The sequence below is a fragment of the Orycteropus afer genome, unplaced genomic scaffold (assembly GCF_000298275.1).
Source record: "Orycteropus afer afer isolate SDZICR_OR568_19922 unplaced genomic scaffold, OryAfe1.0 scaffold00628, whole genome shotgun sequence".
NCBI lineage: Eukaryota > Metazoa > Chordata > Mammalia > Tubulidentata > Orycteropodidae > Orycteropus > Orycteropus afer.
The window spans coordinates 1226356-1245083 of NW_006922215.1; the positions used below are offsets into that span (position 1 = coordinate 1226356).

At 33.8% G+C, this 18728-nt stretch overlaps 1 protein-coding gene across 1 annotated transcript in view; it reads left to right on the forward strand.

Annotated features, from left to right (window-relative positions):
- ZMYM2 (zinc finger MYM-type containing 2) overlaps positions 1-18728 on the forward strand; it is a 95120-nt gene that overhangs the window by 56455 nt on the left and 19937 nt on the right. The window contains exons 9-14 of the mRNA XM_007956524.2: positions 2739-2889; positions 5895-6067; positions 12838-13003; positions 13540-13574; positions 17580-17709; positions 18347-18462. Of these exons, the coding sequence (XP_007954715.1) occupies positions 2739-2889; positions 5895-6067; positions 12838-13003; positions 13540-13574; positions 17580-17709; positions 18347-18462 (771 nt within the window). The remainder of the gene's footprint in view (positions 1-2738; positions 2890-5894; positions 6068-12837; positions 13004-13539; positions 13575-17579; positions 17710-18346; positions 18463-18728) is intronic.

An 18728-nucleotide genomic window follows, 5' to 3' on the forward strand; every position in this document is an offset into this window, starting at 1 on the left:
TTCAGATTTTGTGATGATTGTGTTACTTACTTTCTTATGGAAGGGGAAGCAATAAAAGATCTACTTCTTTTCTGGTCAAACAAAAGATAATCAAAACATATTGTGTATTATGTTCATAATACACCCTCTTCTCACTTATCAACATGATTAGATTCCAAAGACCAGGTCATTATATAAAAATGGTGGTTGACTATATTAGATTGCAAAATAGAGGATGACTACTTCATTACTTTGTGGCCAAACCACTGAGATTCATGGCTTAGACAAGTTAATATACAACCTTAATGATCACACCCAGTGTTACTCTTGCCTTGTACCTTGGTGTTCATGACTCCTAGATGTCCATTGTTAATGTGCAAAATAGTCAGTAGATATTTTACTATTGTTGTAAATGTGAAATGTCAGATAACAAGGTAATTGATAGGTGACAAGTAGATATAGTGTACAGAATGGCACTTTGTTTAATATGAACTACATACCTGGAGCATCTGTTTGCATAATATTTTCCTTTTCCTTATAAAAATTATCTGTGAACCATAATATCTGGTATGGCCTACTACTTCTAAAAATTTCAGTCTGTTAGCTGTTTACCACATTGTCATTTAACATTTTATAATTAATTATAAGAATAGAAGATTATGGATCCTAATATTAGTTTCTTTTCTTTTTCTTAACATTCCTATCTTCATTAATTTACTAATGTGCTTTGCTGTATGTTTTTGCCATTAGCAATAACTCTGATCATTATTGATGTTTCAATAAGGGAATGTAATAGATGGATATATAGATATGGTGCACCTGGCTGCCCATTGCTTTAGAGCACTGTTAACCTTTGACCATACCTGGTTTTCATCTTTTTTTTTTTTTTTTTGGTGGAGTGGAGTATTTAAGAAGGTAGTATACTAATGGCAGTTTGATACTGAGCCAAAATTTGTTAGTGGTTGTTGTCACTTGGTCTCAGGCAGAAGGCAGTATGCAGAACTTAGAAATTTTATTATTTTAATATTTTTAGACTCAAATCCCTGGAAAACTTTTTAGTTTAATTTATTTGGTGCTTATTCTAGAACATTTGAACCAGTCGTTCTTAGAGACTTTTGTTGGTGCCAATGATGATGGTTAGAGACTAATAAATATCTTTACATAGCATCAGGAAAAGTGTTAAAGGCCCAGTAAGAGGAAACAAAGGAATTATTAGGGATTCAGGAAAGAAACCCATAAGCCAGGACATGGAATAGTATTCTATAGGAAAATACAATCCTTTGTAACTGAATTTTGTGCTATGCCACCAGAGCTCCCACATAAAAATGAGTTCCTTATGCACCATCTCCCTCTCTGCTACTTTGCTTTGGTTTATTCCTTTATTGACATGTTGGTTAAATGTTAGAAGCACTTAACCTCTAAATGAAAACTGAGCATGTCCTCTAGGTGATGGACAAATCAGGGATTCTTGCTTCTCATGCCATGGTTGGCAGTGGTCACTGATGATGCCCTTATTATTTGAGATACTGCCTAGACTATTTCACCTTCTTTACCTTAGTCTTCAGAAATGATTGGTAGTTGCTAGGTTTAGACCTAGTCTGTCAACTCCATAAGTGGAAAATTTGTCTGCCTGGAAGTTTTAACTTGTTCGTAACTGCTTAGCTGAGTATTTGAAAAGCAGCTCTGACTATTGTGGGGTTTTGAAATTATAACTAAAAAAGGTAACTAAATAATTACTAATCATTCCATGCAACAGAAGTTTAGCAACACACACTATGTGATACCAGAAATTACATTCTTTACTCATGATAGGTCTGTTATTTTTAAGCCATGATAGGAGTGGTACTCTGACTAATTGACTATACTCGACAAAGAATATTTTTTCTGAACTATTTGAAATATTTTAAGTGTTTGTTTTTGCTGTTTGTGCATTTTGAGTTATGCTTGATAGTCTATTTATGCCATATATTGTGTTGTGTGTTGTTATGTGCCGTCGAGTCGGCCCCGACTCCTAGCGACCCCTCCTTGGGTTTCTGAGGCAGGTATCACTACGGAAGTAGATTGCCCAACCTTCCTTCCGAGGAGTGGCTGGTGGGTTTGAACCGCCAGCCTTCCGGTTAGCAGTCAAGTGCCTTAGGTGCTATGCTACCAGAGCTCCTTATGCCATATATTAGGGCCCTTAAAATTTCCCCTAAATTTTCCTTGAGGGAATAGTATAGTGTTAGATTTCACATTTAAGTCTTTGATCCATCTGGAGTTGGTTTTTGTGTATGGTGTGAGGTACAGATCTTGTTTCATTTTTCTGCAAATGGATCTCCAGTTTTGCCAGCACCATTTATTAAACAAACCTTTTCTTCCCCATTTAATGGATTTTGGGCGAAGTGTTTGTTTTTGAGTGAAAATATCATTAATACAATTCTCATCTTTTGGTAGCTTACCTATGTTATATCTTTTGTCATTTTCTTCCCATTTCCCCAATTCTTTAGCAACACCAGGCTGCCATTTTATTTTAGTGATTACGTTTACCCTTTCATTTAGTAATTTTAGAGTAATTAATGATACTAAATTTTGTGGAGCTGTGTTTGAATTTAGCAGTGAATTGGTTAAACTAGGTGTGACGCATAGGAAATGTATGTGCCAGGATCATCACATTAAGTAGGTAAATGTGTTAAACCTTGCTTTATAATAGTGGCTTATTTCTTAAATTTGTTCTTGAGGTTGTTATCACATACTTACCAAGGTTCCCATTGTGCATTTAGAACAAAGTGCATCAGTTCTGCAGCAAAACTTGTTCAGATGACTATAAGAAGTTGCATTGCATAGTTACATATTGCGAATACTGTCAAGAGGAGAAGACTCTTCATGAAACAGTAAATTTCTCTGGCGTTAAGAGACCTTTCTGTAGTGAAGGCAAGTGTATATATATAGTGTTTTTCATAACTTTTCATTAATAGTAATGTTATTTTGCCAAAGTATTTAAAAAATATATAACTATATATGTCCAGATTACCTATACAGTTTTAATGTAGCTTAACAAAAAAATTTGAGTTTACTTTTCTATTGATTGGCTTTGTTATTTTATCTGTATTTGTAGACCTCTGGGCCTCAAGTTGTTTTATCTCAAAAAGTTTTGGTTAACAATTTTTCCATTACAGCAGCAGTGTTTTGAGAATAAAATAAAAGAATTGTTATACTATGTCATTCCTAAATACAAACAGATTGTGGTCTAAAAGTTGGTTTTCTAAGTGGATGGGAATTCTTTTCCATAGACTCTACTTTGTATATATTGCCAGTTTATTTCTGGCCTACAGAGGTTTTAGATATGCAAGGGAAAAAAATCACATGGTAACAATACTACAATGGGAAAATATTTTTAGTGGTTCGATTTAGAATGCCAGGGAAATACTAGATTCTGTCTCAGTACATTTAAGAATTTCCTTCCCAGAACTAGATGGTGCCCAGCTACCACTGTCAACAACTTGGAGGGGCATCTGTGTAGGAGATCCTGGATAGAGTGGGAGAACAGTGTGGAACAAAACTCAAAATTATTCTTTAAAAAAAAAAAAGACAAAGTTTGCTGGTCTGATAGAACCTGGTGAGATCCCCAAGAATGTGGCCCCTGGTTGCCCTTCAGGTCTGGAATTGAACCCACTCCTATGCCTTCCAGCCAAACAAAAGACAGGCATGGGAGCGGAATCATTTACATTATGTAGATACACTCCTTGGAGAGATCTGTCATGGGAGAATAGAAGGGGCTGTGTATACACAGGGAGACAGCTCGGGGGGGCAGGAGTGCATGGCAGGGAGGGACACAGGGAAGAGCTAACTATGGGGAGGAAGTGGGAAGAGAACTATTGCATTGTGGGAAATTACAGTCTATATCATGAGACAAAGTGCATGTGAACTGTTGTATGGAAAATGAATTTGCTCTGTAAACGTTCACCCAAATCACAATAAAAATTTAAATAAATAAATAAAAAATTTCCTTCCCATCTACAGTTTTGCTGCTCTGGTGCCCAGGCAGCATGTTATAGAAGTGAACTCCAGTTCTAAGTTCTCTTCTCCAGAAATAGAAACCAGCGTTGTAGCTGTGGGCTTTGGGCTCTGGTTATTATCCCCGAAATTTCACATTTTTATTCTAAGCTAGCTTTCTTTTTCTCTTCTTCATTGCGCTCCAGACTCTGCACTCCCCACTTCTTTGCCTACTACTATCAACTATTGTTTTCAATTAAGAATTTTTCTTTTCTGGTATACTTTTTCTGTGGATTTCTAGTTGGGAGGAGAAAGAAGTTTAGAAAATGTTAAATGCCACCAATAGGGAAAGACAGTGAGATCCAAAGATTATTGGTCCATTTGACTGGTACTTCCATTAATACATTTGTTACATAATATAAATTTATGAATAAGAATGTACTGATTGTAAAATACTGCTAATATCTAGGTGTGATTGGTACATTTCACCTGAAATAAAAAGTAACCATGTTCACTTATATTTAAGATATAACCTGTCATGAAGTGTCACATCTAACCATTTTCATGGAAAATGTTGGTTCTGAATTAAGTTTTCACACCTGAATTTTTTTTCAGTGACTATTTTTACTGAATCCTCAATCTGAACATATTGATGTTGATGCTTCATATACGTAACAGTGATCTTGTACTGTTTGAATTATATGGGTTTTATCATAATTCTGCAAAGATAAACTTTAGGTGGACAATGAAGGATTAGAAAAGGATGAATGTCTTTTTCCTGTTAAACAACTTATTTTTATGCTTTCTCTAATGACACCTAATTCTCTTCTGGAAGCTGTCAGAAATTACAAAACATACAGTATAGTTAACAAAAAGTCTTTTAAGTATAATTAAAGACAACAGAAAAGTCCCAGGACAGTATATCAACAATTGCCAAATAAATTATATATAAACAGTTGCAGTTTGTGTTCACAGTTGGGAAAGTTCATTTAAAACTAGATTGGTAGAGGAGGCTTACATTTACAAGTAGGTAAAAGAAATATATATATAATAAAAAATACAAACGAATAGAATAAGAATGTTTTCTCTGAACAAATTAGGTAGCCAGTTTTACTTCCTCTGAGGTTTTGTGCAAGATGACAGGAGAGGTTGTTGTTGTTGTTGTTTCCTGTGGAGTCTGCCCCTCCTTGGGTTTCCGAGGCAGTAACACTACAGAAGTAGGATTGCCCAACCTTCCTTCCAAGGAGTGGCTGGTGGGTTTGAACCGCCAGCCTTCTGGTGAGCAGTCAAGTGCCTTAGGCACTATGCTACCAGAGCTCCTGACAGGAGAGGTAAGACAAGAAATTTTGACTAAAAGTCCCTGGGCACTGCAAATGGTTAGTGCACTCAGCTGCTAACCAGAAGGTTGGAGATTAAAGTTCACCCAGAGGTACCTCAGAAGATAGGCCTTGTGATCTACTTCTGAAAAATCAGCCATTGAGACTGTAGAGCACAGTTCTGTGACATATGTGGAGTCGCCATGAGTTGGAATTGACTTGCTGGCAACTGCTTTATCTATAATTGTATTCCATATCTCTCAACGGTCTGTACTGGTTTATTTCTTTAAAATGCCTATGTTTACTTTATGATGCTCAAGCAAGATAATATTGAAGTACAACAAATAAAATACATCTAAGATATTACTGGGTTTTAATGTCTTGAGTAAATTAGTTATTCGAATCCATATATTATCTAATATGCTATTCCATATACTATTCCTGCATTTTTTTACAAATTCGTTTTGATCACATCCTCCTTTTGTTGAGGAGAGAAAGTAGACTTTACATGAGGATTTATAGGATACTTTTTAAAACTGTTGTTGAGCTTTTTTATCTATAAGATCTGTCTCAGGTAAAAAATAAGTTTCTGAAGTACTGTTTCAGTGTTTAACTTACATTTTTCAGGCTGCAAACTATTGTATAAGCAGGATTTTGCAAGACGTCTAGGATTGAGATGTGTCACTTGCAACTATTGTTCTCAGCTGTGTAAGAAGGGAGCAACAAAAGAACTTGATGGTGTTGTAAGGGATTTCTGCAGCGAGGAATGCTGTAAAAAATTTCAGGATTGGTACTACAAGGCAAGTAACTCAAAAATTTTATTTTAACCAATCTTTACAGTTTTAACCATTTCAAATATATTAGCTTATATTTATTTTTAAAATCTACACGTATTAGGCCTATCCCTGATTATACTGCACATTAAAATTATTTTGTCATTTCAATTTGTTTATAACTTGAAATATCATTATTATTTATTTTATAAACTTGGGAATTACCAAAGACTAGGATATACCTGTATTTTTAACAATGTAGTTTAGCAGCATGGATTATTTCTTTAAAATGTGTGTTTTGATTACACTAAATAAAAATATTTTTGATAACTACTTTTATGGCTGTTAACATTAGCAAGTTTTGAATAGTTGGGATGTGTTTTAAAATACTTTTTTTCCCTCTTCAATTAAGGATTTTTGGAGACTTTTCACAGTGAAAGGACACTAAATGGATAAATAGACCATCAAAAACATTTATTTTGAAACTGTAAAGGTGGTTTGTGTGTGCATTTTTCTATCTTACGCAAATCTACTTTTAAAACACTCCAGACGAATTCCTTTTGGTCCATTTAATTAGTTGCTTTCTAGTTAAGGAAGTAAGTATAAATTTGGACTTTTGGTAATCAAGTATTACCCAGGAAAGAATTATTAATTCTTCTGTCAATAACATGGAAAACCATCTCAATACTAAAGTTTCCTTATGGATGCAGTTCTAAAGCTTATCAAGGACATATGACTTCAAAATTGTGACTACCTCTAATGAAGCAAACGGTAACAATGTTGAAATATGGAGAATATTAGTCCACATAAGAAAAGTGATTAGTGTTAAAATGGAACTAACTGGAGAATTGCAGAGATTTTTGGGGTGGTGCTTGCATATCTATAGCTTAATAAATTTACTACATTTTTAGAACAAACAAAATAATAAGAGTTCTTAAAATATCATACTCTAGGGTGTTCTGTGAAAGATACCTTCCAAGTTGTCAGAGGTAAAATACTCTGAAGCTAAGATGTTAGGTATACTTGTTAAAAGTTACTTCATTATCTTAATGTTGCTTCTGACTGATTTAAGCCTTAAAATTAGGATTACAATTTTAAAAACACAGAGGACAAATACTGTAACACTCTAAACATGCATTCCTTTTAGTCTAAACCAATGTTTTGTTCAAAAATCTGTTTTACTATTTTACAGAGTAACTTTCTGAGAAATCACTCAGAAAATGTTATTTTGATGGCTTTTAATTCTGAATTTTAGTTTAGCGCACACAAATACACCTTCTCTCCATGGTCTGGGGGATTTTAATTTTGAAAATTTGTTTTATATAATCTCAACACAGTTAAAGCATTCAGTGACCACAAATTTGGAAAACTATTTTATTCTTAGCTGTTCTTGTTTATATCATTTATCTTATTGTTTGAAACAAACATTATTCTTTGTGAAAATGATGTTTCCTGGCCATTATTTTATTGTACAAATTTATGCATAATTTTGTAATTGTGAATTTTACACTTGAATATATTTTAGTAATCTTGTGTCTTGGCGTTTTTTGTTTATAACTCATTGAATGTACTTCTACCTGGCTTTTTGTTAGAAAGAATACCTCTTGTTTTATTTATAGTTAAAACAGAGAAATTTGTTATTTTTCCCTTTTTTTTGTGAAGCAGAGAAGTGCTTGTGGCAAATGTTTGTTCCGTTTTGCTACTTGTTTTAAAGGATAATTGTATCTGATGTTCTCATTTATGCATTGTTCAATGATGCGAATTCAATGAAGCAGTGTATTTTGGAATATTAAGAGTATGTTAGTTAAATGTCCAGTTATATTTAATGTCAGTATTCTATACATTAAACACATTTTTATTATGTATTCCTTGTCTTATTTTAAACCCAACAAATGTCTATATAATATATGTGTAATGGCGTTATTACATATTATACAAGTCTGAGGAATAAAGGTAAGAGCATTTTTGTCAAATGATAGGAGTTTGCAAAGGAAGTTACAATGCTGATGTTTCTATACAATAACACATAATACACATACAATTAAATAAACCTTCAAAGAGTGAAGAAAAGTATTGCCCCTTCTTGATTCATCCTTGGCTTCTTTATAGAAGTAGTCATTATTACATTCAGAGAGTAAGTTTTTATACTGTGTGCTTTCTACATGAGTCAAACTGTATTTTCATATAAGTCTTTTGAGTTTCTTCCATTCACTATTACTACCATCACCGTCATCTTAAAAATTTAGTAAATGAGTCCCGTCTAATTATGGTGTTTGATACTCTTTTCCATGTCTGCAGTTTATCTTTTTATATAAGTATTCACAATGATAGATTTTATTCCATTAAAATATGTGACATTTAGAAGTCAATGTAGCTTACTTGAGGGGAGAGGGAGAATTTAAATTTTTAAGAAAGTGTCTCATCAAGAAAAATACAAAAACATAAACTAGCAAATCCGATTAATACATCCCTCTTGGGTATGAGTATTTCCTTCTTTGAGAGTGGAGCACACAAATTGTGGTTTCACTTTCCTGTATCTTTACCTGTTACGTTGAAAGATTGATTACCCAGAGCATGAGTAACTTACATTACATTTCATATTACGAGTTTTAAATCCCTGCTTATGTCTCTTATTTCATATTTTGAATATTTTGAATATTTTTTGTTTTGTTGTCCATATAATGGCTTGTTTCTGAATTTCAAGTGGAGATTTATTAAACACTGTCTCCTCTAAATTAAATTTTTGGAATGCTGACATCATGCTAGCAAAAAACGCTGAGAATAAAATTAATGTCTGTTTCTTCTCCCAGATAACTTTTTAGAGAGAAGTAGTTTTTACTTTTCTTCAGAGTGTTTCCAGGCAATATGTGTAACCAGGTGGGAATACGGTGGTTGTTTTTTTTGGTTATTGGTTTTTGTTTGTTTGTTTTTGTTTTTTTTAATCTCAGTAAGTATAAAATATTTACAGTGAAAGTATTATAACCAAATAGTACCAGAAGGTGTTTGATAAATGGTGAAGATACTATTTCAGAGGCCCTTTGTTTCCTAATTAGTGCTTTACACTACTTAATAGAGCTAAGCTTTTCTTAAATTTTATTATCTCAGAGTACAGTTTATTAAACCAAGGTCTGATATGTTTTACAAACGAACAGTGATTGGTCACAGCATTAAATTCTTTAACACAACTGATTTATCATAGCTTAACACTGTGATTTAAGGGATTTAATCAAATTAATACTTAGATTTTGTTAAAAAGATATAAAAGGATAGCTGAATGATAAATATTATTGGACTTTTATAAATGTCTTTATCTGTAAACTGCTAGATGTAATGTGTTTTTTTCCTTTATTTTTGAAGTTAATTTTAGAAAGGTACTATCCAGTGTTGTTGCTTTAAATGTGCTCTTTAGGTAACTGAAATTCTTGTTACTTAAGCGTTTGTATAGTTCACAGTCATCTACTCTTTTATCACTGCATTCTTTTTTTGAGGAGGAGGGTGTCGTGAATTACCCCACAATACTCAGAGTGATATATTGGAAAGTTACAAAGAATTCCTTTAAAAGATATATGTAAAACTTTCCTAATTCTTTCATATTCATAGTCTTCCCCACCCTGTAAAATAAGGTTTGTTTAATGAAATAGGGAACCAAGTGGATAGAAGTACATCAACCAAAAACGAAATTCTGCAGACGCATAGGCAGAATAACTTAACTGTCAGTTACTGAAGAAGAGATTCCTGTACTATCTGAGAAGTTGGATTAGGATTATTTGAATCAGAGTTTAGTACATGCCTATAATTTAGGATGTTTGAACCAGTTCCTGTTTCTTTGTTTTGTTTTAATAACATGCAATCCTTGATTTGCCACAGTAACAAGAAAACTTAGATAGTAAGGATAGTAAGGTTCAAAAATAACCAGAGGCTTACATCCCACTTCAGTTCTTAATGCTGAAGAAATTTAAGCTTTTCTTAAGCGCTCTCATGGGGAGGTTGGTAGAGGGGTGTTTTGTAAGGAAGGGTGTTCATAAATGATATTTTTATATTTGGCATCATATTTTAGCTCAGTTCCAGTGAACTAGAAGTTTGCATTAGTTGTTATAGATGAATGAAACAAAAAGTAGAGTCAATCTCCAAAATTTTGAATAGAGCATTAGGCTTGGAAGAAATACTGAGTTCTCACCTGTTATCCTTTCAGCCTGAAAATGTATATATCCACTCCACACTTATCAGCACGATTAGATTCCAAAAACCAGGCCAGAACACTGAAATCATCCTTATGCAGAAATGGAGGATTACTATATCATTACATAACTGCCATACCACTGAACACCATGGTCCAACCAAATTGACACGTAACCTTAGCCATCACAGCCATCATTACTCCTTGCCTTGCACCTTGGCATTCGTGACTGCCATATATATTGTTAATGTACAAAATAGTTGGAGAGTAGTTTTTTTTCGTTTGTTTTTTTAAATTGCTGTGAATGTGAAATGTCAGATAATGAGAGAGTCTTAAGTGAGGAACAGGTGTATACATATTTAAATGACATTTGCAAATTGACATTAATCTTGCCCTTTTTTCTTTGGATAGAGAGAAATCCACATTTATTTTGAAATTTCTGGAGGAAAGGAGCTTCAAGTATTATAATATAAAAAGGAAGTGTCTGTAATTAAAGAATAATGCAGTTATTTCATTGTTCAAATTGAGTGGAATGTGTTTGGTTTTATGCCCTTCATCTTGTAAATTTTTGTGTAAATGGAAATGCTACCATGTACTAGGGAGCTCTGGTAGCGTAGTGCCTAAGGCGCTTGACTGCTAACCAGAAGGCTGGCGGTTCAAACCCAAGGAGGGGTCGCTATGAGTTGGTCTGACTCCACGGCATATAACATCACATCATCACCGTGTACTAAGAGTCAGTACGTGTAGTGATTTCAATGAATTTTATACAAATCGATTTGGGATTTAGATATATATTGTGAACCTTCTTTTGCAGCATTTTCTAACTAGTCTATTCTTTACTCAATTTGTGAACTCATTTTGTCTCACCATGGTCTTTGTAACTTGGTGGACAAGAAAAAGCCCAGGTTTTGATTTGAGCTGTCTGCTTTGAATTCCATTGCTGCATTTTTAATATTTGTCTAGAGAAGTCACTTACTCTCTTTGGACCTTAGTTTCCAGTACCCATTGTTGTAAAGACTCTTGAGAGTAGATAACCAAGTCCTGGACTTTTATTACAGATTTTCAGTGAATGAGGAAATCAGGCTACAGCAACTTCACTTATGCTGTGTTCCTGAATGTGAACGTTCCATTTTCTTATTCTGTGTCTTTTTTAAAAATATAAATTATAAGAGGAAATAAATTGAAAGGTAGCAACTTGAAACACGTGTTTATTTTAAAGAACATCTTTGGTTGGTGAGAATTTTATATAGAGATTTTTGTCATTGAATAAGTAGGGGTTAAGTTGATACTACATGCTACTGTTACTGAGATTACCACATAATCTTACCAGCAGTGTAATATTTGAGTTCACAAGTTTTTTGACAAGAGATGTGATAGTGACCTCACTTTATAGTCATAATTTATAGTACAGTTCTGCTTCATTCATTTAACATTTATTCAGCAGGAGAAATACCTGACCGGGAGAAAAAAAAGAGCCTGTGTTCTTACCTTGGGGTATGTTTGCTATATAAAACCTGTTTACCAACGTAATCATTTGTTTAATATTCTTAACTAGGGATTTTGACATAGTATTTATCAGAGAGCTCCTGTTGAGATAACAAGTAAGAGATTTCAAAATTCAGAGTAAAGTGCTATATTTAATGAGGAAAAGCCACAGCCACAATTACTATGAAACAAATGATTTAATATTTATAGCTTCATCAAATCTTGTAAGTAGTTAGTAAAGACAAAGCATATTTTTAAAAATTAGCAATTTATTTCTCCTTAAGTAGATCAGAAACTTAACTCTGGAAGACACTATATTTGAAGATAATCATGTATATTTTTGGATTACTCGAGTTGTTAAGAAATAGTGAAAATGGACAAAATCTATGGGAAATGGGTTCTCTAGAAAATGAAAATCTGTCCCTAGATTGTTTATTGGCCATCGTGAGGTATATATGTATGAATTTTACTTGTTATTTTTGCTTATAAATCTTATGCACTGGTTAGGGCTGATTCTCTTCCTAGATGTAGGTCAAATGTGTTCTCTTAAGATATACTTGCTTGTTTGTTTTTTAATAGTTACGCATAAAGTGTTTTAAACCATTAACCTAGAGTCTTTAAATTGAATCAATGTATTTTTAAAGGTCTTCAAATTTATTAAACTGTTGAGAAACAAAACTACTTAAAGTTAGCTTATATAAATTTCACATCATAAGAACATCAGAATTACTTTCGTCTTTTGCAACTTCTTTAAATTATTATCAGCTATCACTTGAGCCTGGGATATCTTTTCATTAATCACATTGTAATGTGTATCATTATGACCCTCAAAATAATTTTTAGAAATTGAAATATGTATCATTTGGTCTATCAGTGTTTGCCTTTATTGGTTGTTCCATTTTTGTTACATTGGTCTTTGACTTTGGGTAAGTACAGAAAGGTCAGTTGCTCTAATTTTCCAGTTTCATTTTACTTCATGTATATATTTGTATTAATTTTTTTTCTTTATCAGACATTGTTTTATCACATTTAGAAATAATCACTGATAAATGTTGCAAATCTTCTAAAATGTTTATATATATTTTAAATTTTTTAATTTGAAATGTCTGAAACTTTCCCTTTTTCGTTCATTAAGGCTGCAAGGTGTGACTGTTGTAAATCTCAAGGAACTCTCAAAGAGCGAGTACAGTGGCGTGGAGAAATGAAACATTTCTGTGATCAGCATTGCTTATTACGTTTCTACTGTCAGCAAAATGAGCCCAACATGACAACTCAGAAAGGACCTGAAAATTTACACTATGGTATGTAATACATTAGGTGGTAACTTGAAAAACTTCTGTAGCAGTCTTTCCCCTTTAGTTCTGAATCTAAAACAGTGATAATGAATCATTGATTTTGAAGTTAGCTAAATAGCAATTTAAATTCCATAGTTTCTCTGGGTAGAAGTATCCCTGTCCCCTATGATACTGAAAATGAAATAATTTGTGAAAATAAAGATACATTGTTTTTTACTTTATTCCTTTTTTAAATGTTAAGGCTAATTGAAGAATTAGAGTCTAGTTGGGGGCAAAGAGGAGCTCAGCAAAATTACAAAAAATTCAAGACAACCTAAGAGTATAGGATTGTCCAAGAACAGTTAGTATTTCCTGAGGTGGTAAGATGAGAAATGGGTTAATTCTACTTATTTAGGTTTGCATTTCAGCACTTTTTATTCAGATTTGAGATTCTTTATTTAAAATACTTTAATAATTATTTTAAAATTTAATGAGCAATACAGATTTAGAGAATTATGAAGAAAGTGATACTTGTCTTTTTAAAAATTTGTTTATGTTTTTAGATCAGGGTTGTCAGACGTCCCGAACCAAAATGACAGTAAGTATTATTTAAGTGAAGTGTTAAATTTTGGTTTTCATACAGTGGCACTGTAAGTTGTGGGGGTTAAAATATTATAGCAATTTAATCTGATTGTAGTGGTAAAAGAGTTTTTGTTTTCCTCTGCTGAGACAGTGGAAATATTCAGATGAATTATCTGATACTAATACAATGCATACTGAGAAACATAGATGACTACACTGCTATGTACATTAGAAGAGATAGATATATCTAATGTAAATAAATAAACTGTATATAAAGTTATTACTAGATTTGATACGCCCATAAAAGATGCATGGTCAAGACAATAGCTGTTGTTGCTAGTTGCCATCTGGTCATTAGAAAAGTGACTGCATCTCTTCCTGGAGAATGTGAATAAGCTTCCTTTGTTAGTATTTGAGTAGAAGGTCTGCAGGTAGACAAGGATAAAAAATAGGCGGAGTAATAATAGTTTGCAAAGTACGTGGATCTTTGGCAGAACTACAGGTGTTTTATTATGACTAGCCAGAGCTTACAAGGATCTGTGGTGGAGTAATGGGAAATGAGGCTGAAGGAGTAGGCCAGGTCTGATTTTTAATGGTTATATGCATTTGTTTCTCAAATGAAGGTATATCTGATACCTCTATTTTGGGAATAGGATTTATGACTCTAAATTTGAGAAATAATTCCACAGTGTGCCCCCCTTTTAAAATTCAGCCTGTTTTTTCTTTCTGGGTTAATATATCAAATTCTACTTTTATGTTAACATTTAAAGACTTTAGGAATTTTAAAGTGGCTGTTTATGTGTAAAGAGAAGAAGCAATGTAGCACCACTTGCCTTTCTTTGAGAAGTGTGACGACAATTACTAACGTTGAAATTGGTATTTGTAGCATCTTTTCAAGAGAAGCTGTTCAGGAGTCTTTCGTGGGCAGATTAATATATTTCTGAGCCTAGTTTTTGTTGTGGTACATAGAAACAGATCAATGATTCTTAGCTCTGAATACACATTGGAATCACTTTGTGAGTTTTTAAAACCTACCAATGTCTGGGTCCCAACCCCAGAGATATTCTGTATTTTTGTAAAGTTACTCCTGTGGATTCCAATATGTAACTAGTGTTGAAGATCCCTGATATTGATGAAATAAGAATATTTTTGAATTTATTCAGCTCAATTTTATTATTGATGTTAACAGTTGAACAGTATCCTAGAACAGTGAGTAAGCTGTATTTTTTTTCCTTTGCTACCATCTCCAACAATCCTTACTTTAAGGAAATAAAATTTTAAAATCAGATAATTGACAAGTATTTTGCTGAATTGTTCCATATTAATATCAGAGTCCTCCCATCTTTTCCTTGTAAGGTTTGGAATCTTTTCTTTATCTAACAAAAACCAAAAACTCACTGCCATTGAGTCGATTCCAACTCATAGCAACCCTATAGGACAGAGTGGAACTGCCCTGCAGAGTTTCTAAGGCTATAAACCTTTACAGAAGCAGATTGCCTCATCCTTCTTCCATGAAGTGTCTGGTGGGTTTGAACAGCTGACCTTTTGGTTAGCAACTGAATGCTTCAACCACTGTGCCACCAGAGCTCCTTTTTATCTACTCATAAACTTCAAAAAATGAGAGCATAGCTATGTAATTTTGGGCAAGTTACTTGTGAGCTTTCTTATCTATAAAGTGGGAATGAACCCTACCTCAGAGTTGTCACGCAGTAAGTACTAAATAAGTGGTAGCTATTGTGTTCCAGACTTTATTGATGAGTTTGGATAGAAATTGGGAAGCTAGGGTTTGGTATCAGTTGAATCTAGTTGAATCTTGACTTCAGAAAATTCGGCATTGTGACTCTGGCAGATTGTATAACTTGTGAGCCTCAGTTTCCTCATCTGTTAAATGTTGTTGTTATGTGCCGTTGAGTCAGACCTGAGTTATAGTGACCCTCCTTGGGTTTCCGAGGCAGTATCACTATGGAGAGCCTGTATAGCAAATACCTGAGGAATGTCTGTATAGCAAATAATCAACAAATGGTGATTTTGTCATTATTTCCCTCATAATGGGTTCTTCTTCAGTGTTCTGCATAAATAGGTATAGATCACTCCTATCAAATAGTGGAAAAGTAAAAATAAAAAGCATTCTAAAACAGAAAGATGGGGGGGTATCAAGGGTAGGTTTTCACCAGGTGGCATAGTTTAATTGACATGAGATAATATTTGTAGAATGGTGGGATGGTAAAATATTGAGTAATCCTGGGACAGAAATTATTTTAGACTCTTGGTGAAGTGGAAATGTTTCTGATCTCGCACCAAACTTAACCAGTGCTTGGTACGTAAGTAGATCCTCAGTAAATGTTTGTTGAGTTACTTCCCCATTTTACATATTATGCCATTGAGGTGCAGGAACTTGAATGACTTGTCCATTATCTCATAGCACATGTGTCATAACCTAGCTTCCTAGCTCCTTATTCTAGACTCTTCCTGTCTCTTAAAACTGATTATGTTTTGAAAACCTGATGAATCTGGAATAAGATCTTCTTGGTACCAGCCTCTTATAGTATTTGTAGCTAGTGAGATACCTATTAAAATTAATTTTTGTACTCCTTTAAAAATGCACATAGAAATTTTTTTTTATGTAATTTAGTTCTTCATTCAACTATTACTGTTCTGTTCCTATTTTTTCTCATATCAGTAGGTAGCATGGAAAGCACATAAAGCTGAATCTCCTAAATCTTCAACTTTTCCCAGATTTTATTTATTTGCGTGTTGTTTTTTTAGATACAAATAATGCTACAGTGAACATTGTAAAACATCTGAGAAAGTCTATCTATATAGGATAAGTTTGAGCCGTAAGGAATACACAGTTTAAAGCTTTATAATATTTTTGGTAGATTTGGTAATTCTTTTTGTAGTTTTTCTTACCTTTTCAAATTTAGTACCATATAATCAGTTTATAAGGCACCCTAGTGGTGTAACAGTTAAGTGCTTGGCTGCTAACAGGACGATTGTGGCTCAAGGTGGGGGAAGACCTGACAGCGCCAATAAAGGTCACAGCCTTGAAAACCCTGTAAGTTTTCTTCTACTCTGTTACATAATCTCTATGAGTCAAAATCTACTTGATGGCACCTAACAGCAACAACTACAATCTGTTTATCCAGTAGAGGGAGCACTAGAGTATCAAGTAATCAGAATAACTGCAAACGCTTTTTTTTTTAAATTTATTATTTTTTTTTACTGTGATTTGGGTGAAGATTTACAGAGCAAATTCACTGTTCATACAGCAGTTCACATATACTTTGTCTCATGTCATTGACCACAGTTTACCACAATGCAACAGCTCCCCTCCCACTTCCTCCCCATAGTTGCCTCTTCCCAGTGACCATCCCTCCATACTCTCCTGCACCCTGAGCTGTCTCCCTGTGCATAAGCAGCCCTTCCTTCTCCCATGATCTCTCCAGGGCGTGTGTCTACTTGAGGTAAATGTTTAACTCACATGCCTGTACATTGTGCAAATGCATTTTTGCAGGTCCTAGTTATTTCAGCAGTTCAGGTTAATAACTTTGTACTTAAAAATGACAGTTTTCATTTCATATCTTTCAAAAAAATGTGTTGATATTATCCTTTGAAGGAGAATTACTACTGCTTTACCAGTACTTAGGAGCTCTGGTGGCGTCATGTCTAAGGCTTTTGACTGTTAACCAGAAGGCTGGCGGTTCAAACGCACCGGCCACTCTGCTCAAGAAAGGTTGGTCAATCTACTTCTGTAGTGATACAGCCACGGAAACCCAAGGAGGGGTTGCTGAGTTGGATCTGACCTGATGGCAGTGAGTTTGGTTTAGTTTGGTTACCAGTACTTCAGACAGGTTTACATTGATTAAAACTATGGCAAGCACAGTCAGTAATCGAATAATCAAGCTATTCTCTTGTACTTTTGGGTGTTCCCTACTTAGCACTTAAAAACTAAATATTCGTTAATACCAAGAAGTGATGAAAATTAGAGTCAAAACAATGTTTTCTCTTTGCTTCTCTGTAGGGTTCAGCACCACCCCCTTCTCCAACACCCAACAAAGAGATGAAGAACAAAGCAGTTCTTTGCAAACCTTTAACAATGACAAAAGCTACTTACTGTAAACCTCATATGCAGACCAAATCTTGTCAGACAGGTAACTTGAGGATAATTTGATTTAAAATACACTTCATTATACTTATATTACACACAGAATACATTTGTTTGGTCAGTTTGCCATTTTCTGTTGATTTCTGTTAATTTTAGATTACTTTGAGAATACAGCATATCATTTAAAATCTTACTTATAAGGTAAATCAATCTTCTGATAAATTATGTCAAAAGTAAGAAAATGCTGTATTAGAAATTTCCTTGGGGCTAAGTCCTCATTAGAAATAGTGTTCTTTTTGAGAAAGTAATTTCTTTAAATGTGGTTAGTAAAGATAATTGTGTTCCTGTCAGAATGGGGTAAGATAGTTTAAATATGTATTTTCATCAACTTTACAGTGTTAGCTGTATTTTAATTGTTTGGTTAAATAAGCCTTTTGGGGGGAAGATGATAATGTAGTTTATGTCTGGAAGTATATAATGTTTTTGAAGACATTTGAAGTTAGAACAGCTGCTACTCATATTTTTTGTTTAAGTGACCTCATCTTGTGAAAACTGAGAATTTCCTTTAAATGGAAGCAATTAATTATTTTTGTTACTAGTTTACTTTTTACTTTGAGCAGTTATTTATGTATATAAGTACCAGTTAACATTATCTCTTTGAAATCTGTGTTTTGTGTTTTTAGATGATAATTGGAAGACAGAGTATGTTCCAGTGCCTATTCCTGTGCCTGTGTATATCCCAGTACCTATGCACATGTACAGTCAGAATATTCTTGTTCCTACTACAGTTCCTGTTCCTGTAAGTCAGTTGAGCTCTTTTCATTTTGAGATTTATCAGGTCCCAGTGGGAGAGTGATAATTTTATTTTAGGTACTAGCTTAGTGAAGCCAGTAAAACAGCACTGAGTCATTGCCTTTAACAAGTAACTTAGTTTTGATTGACTCTCTTTTGTCATGATTGTGTTCTGTTTTATCAGGTGTATGTTCTTTCTTGAGACAGAAGTTTTGCAGCTGTCTGCCTTATTCATGTTTGTATTTCACATATGAGTGCATTGTAGGATAAAAA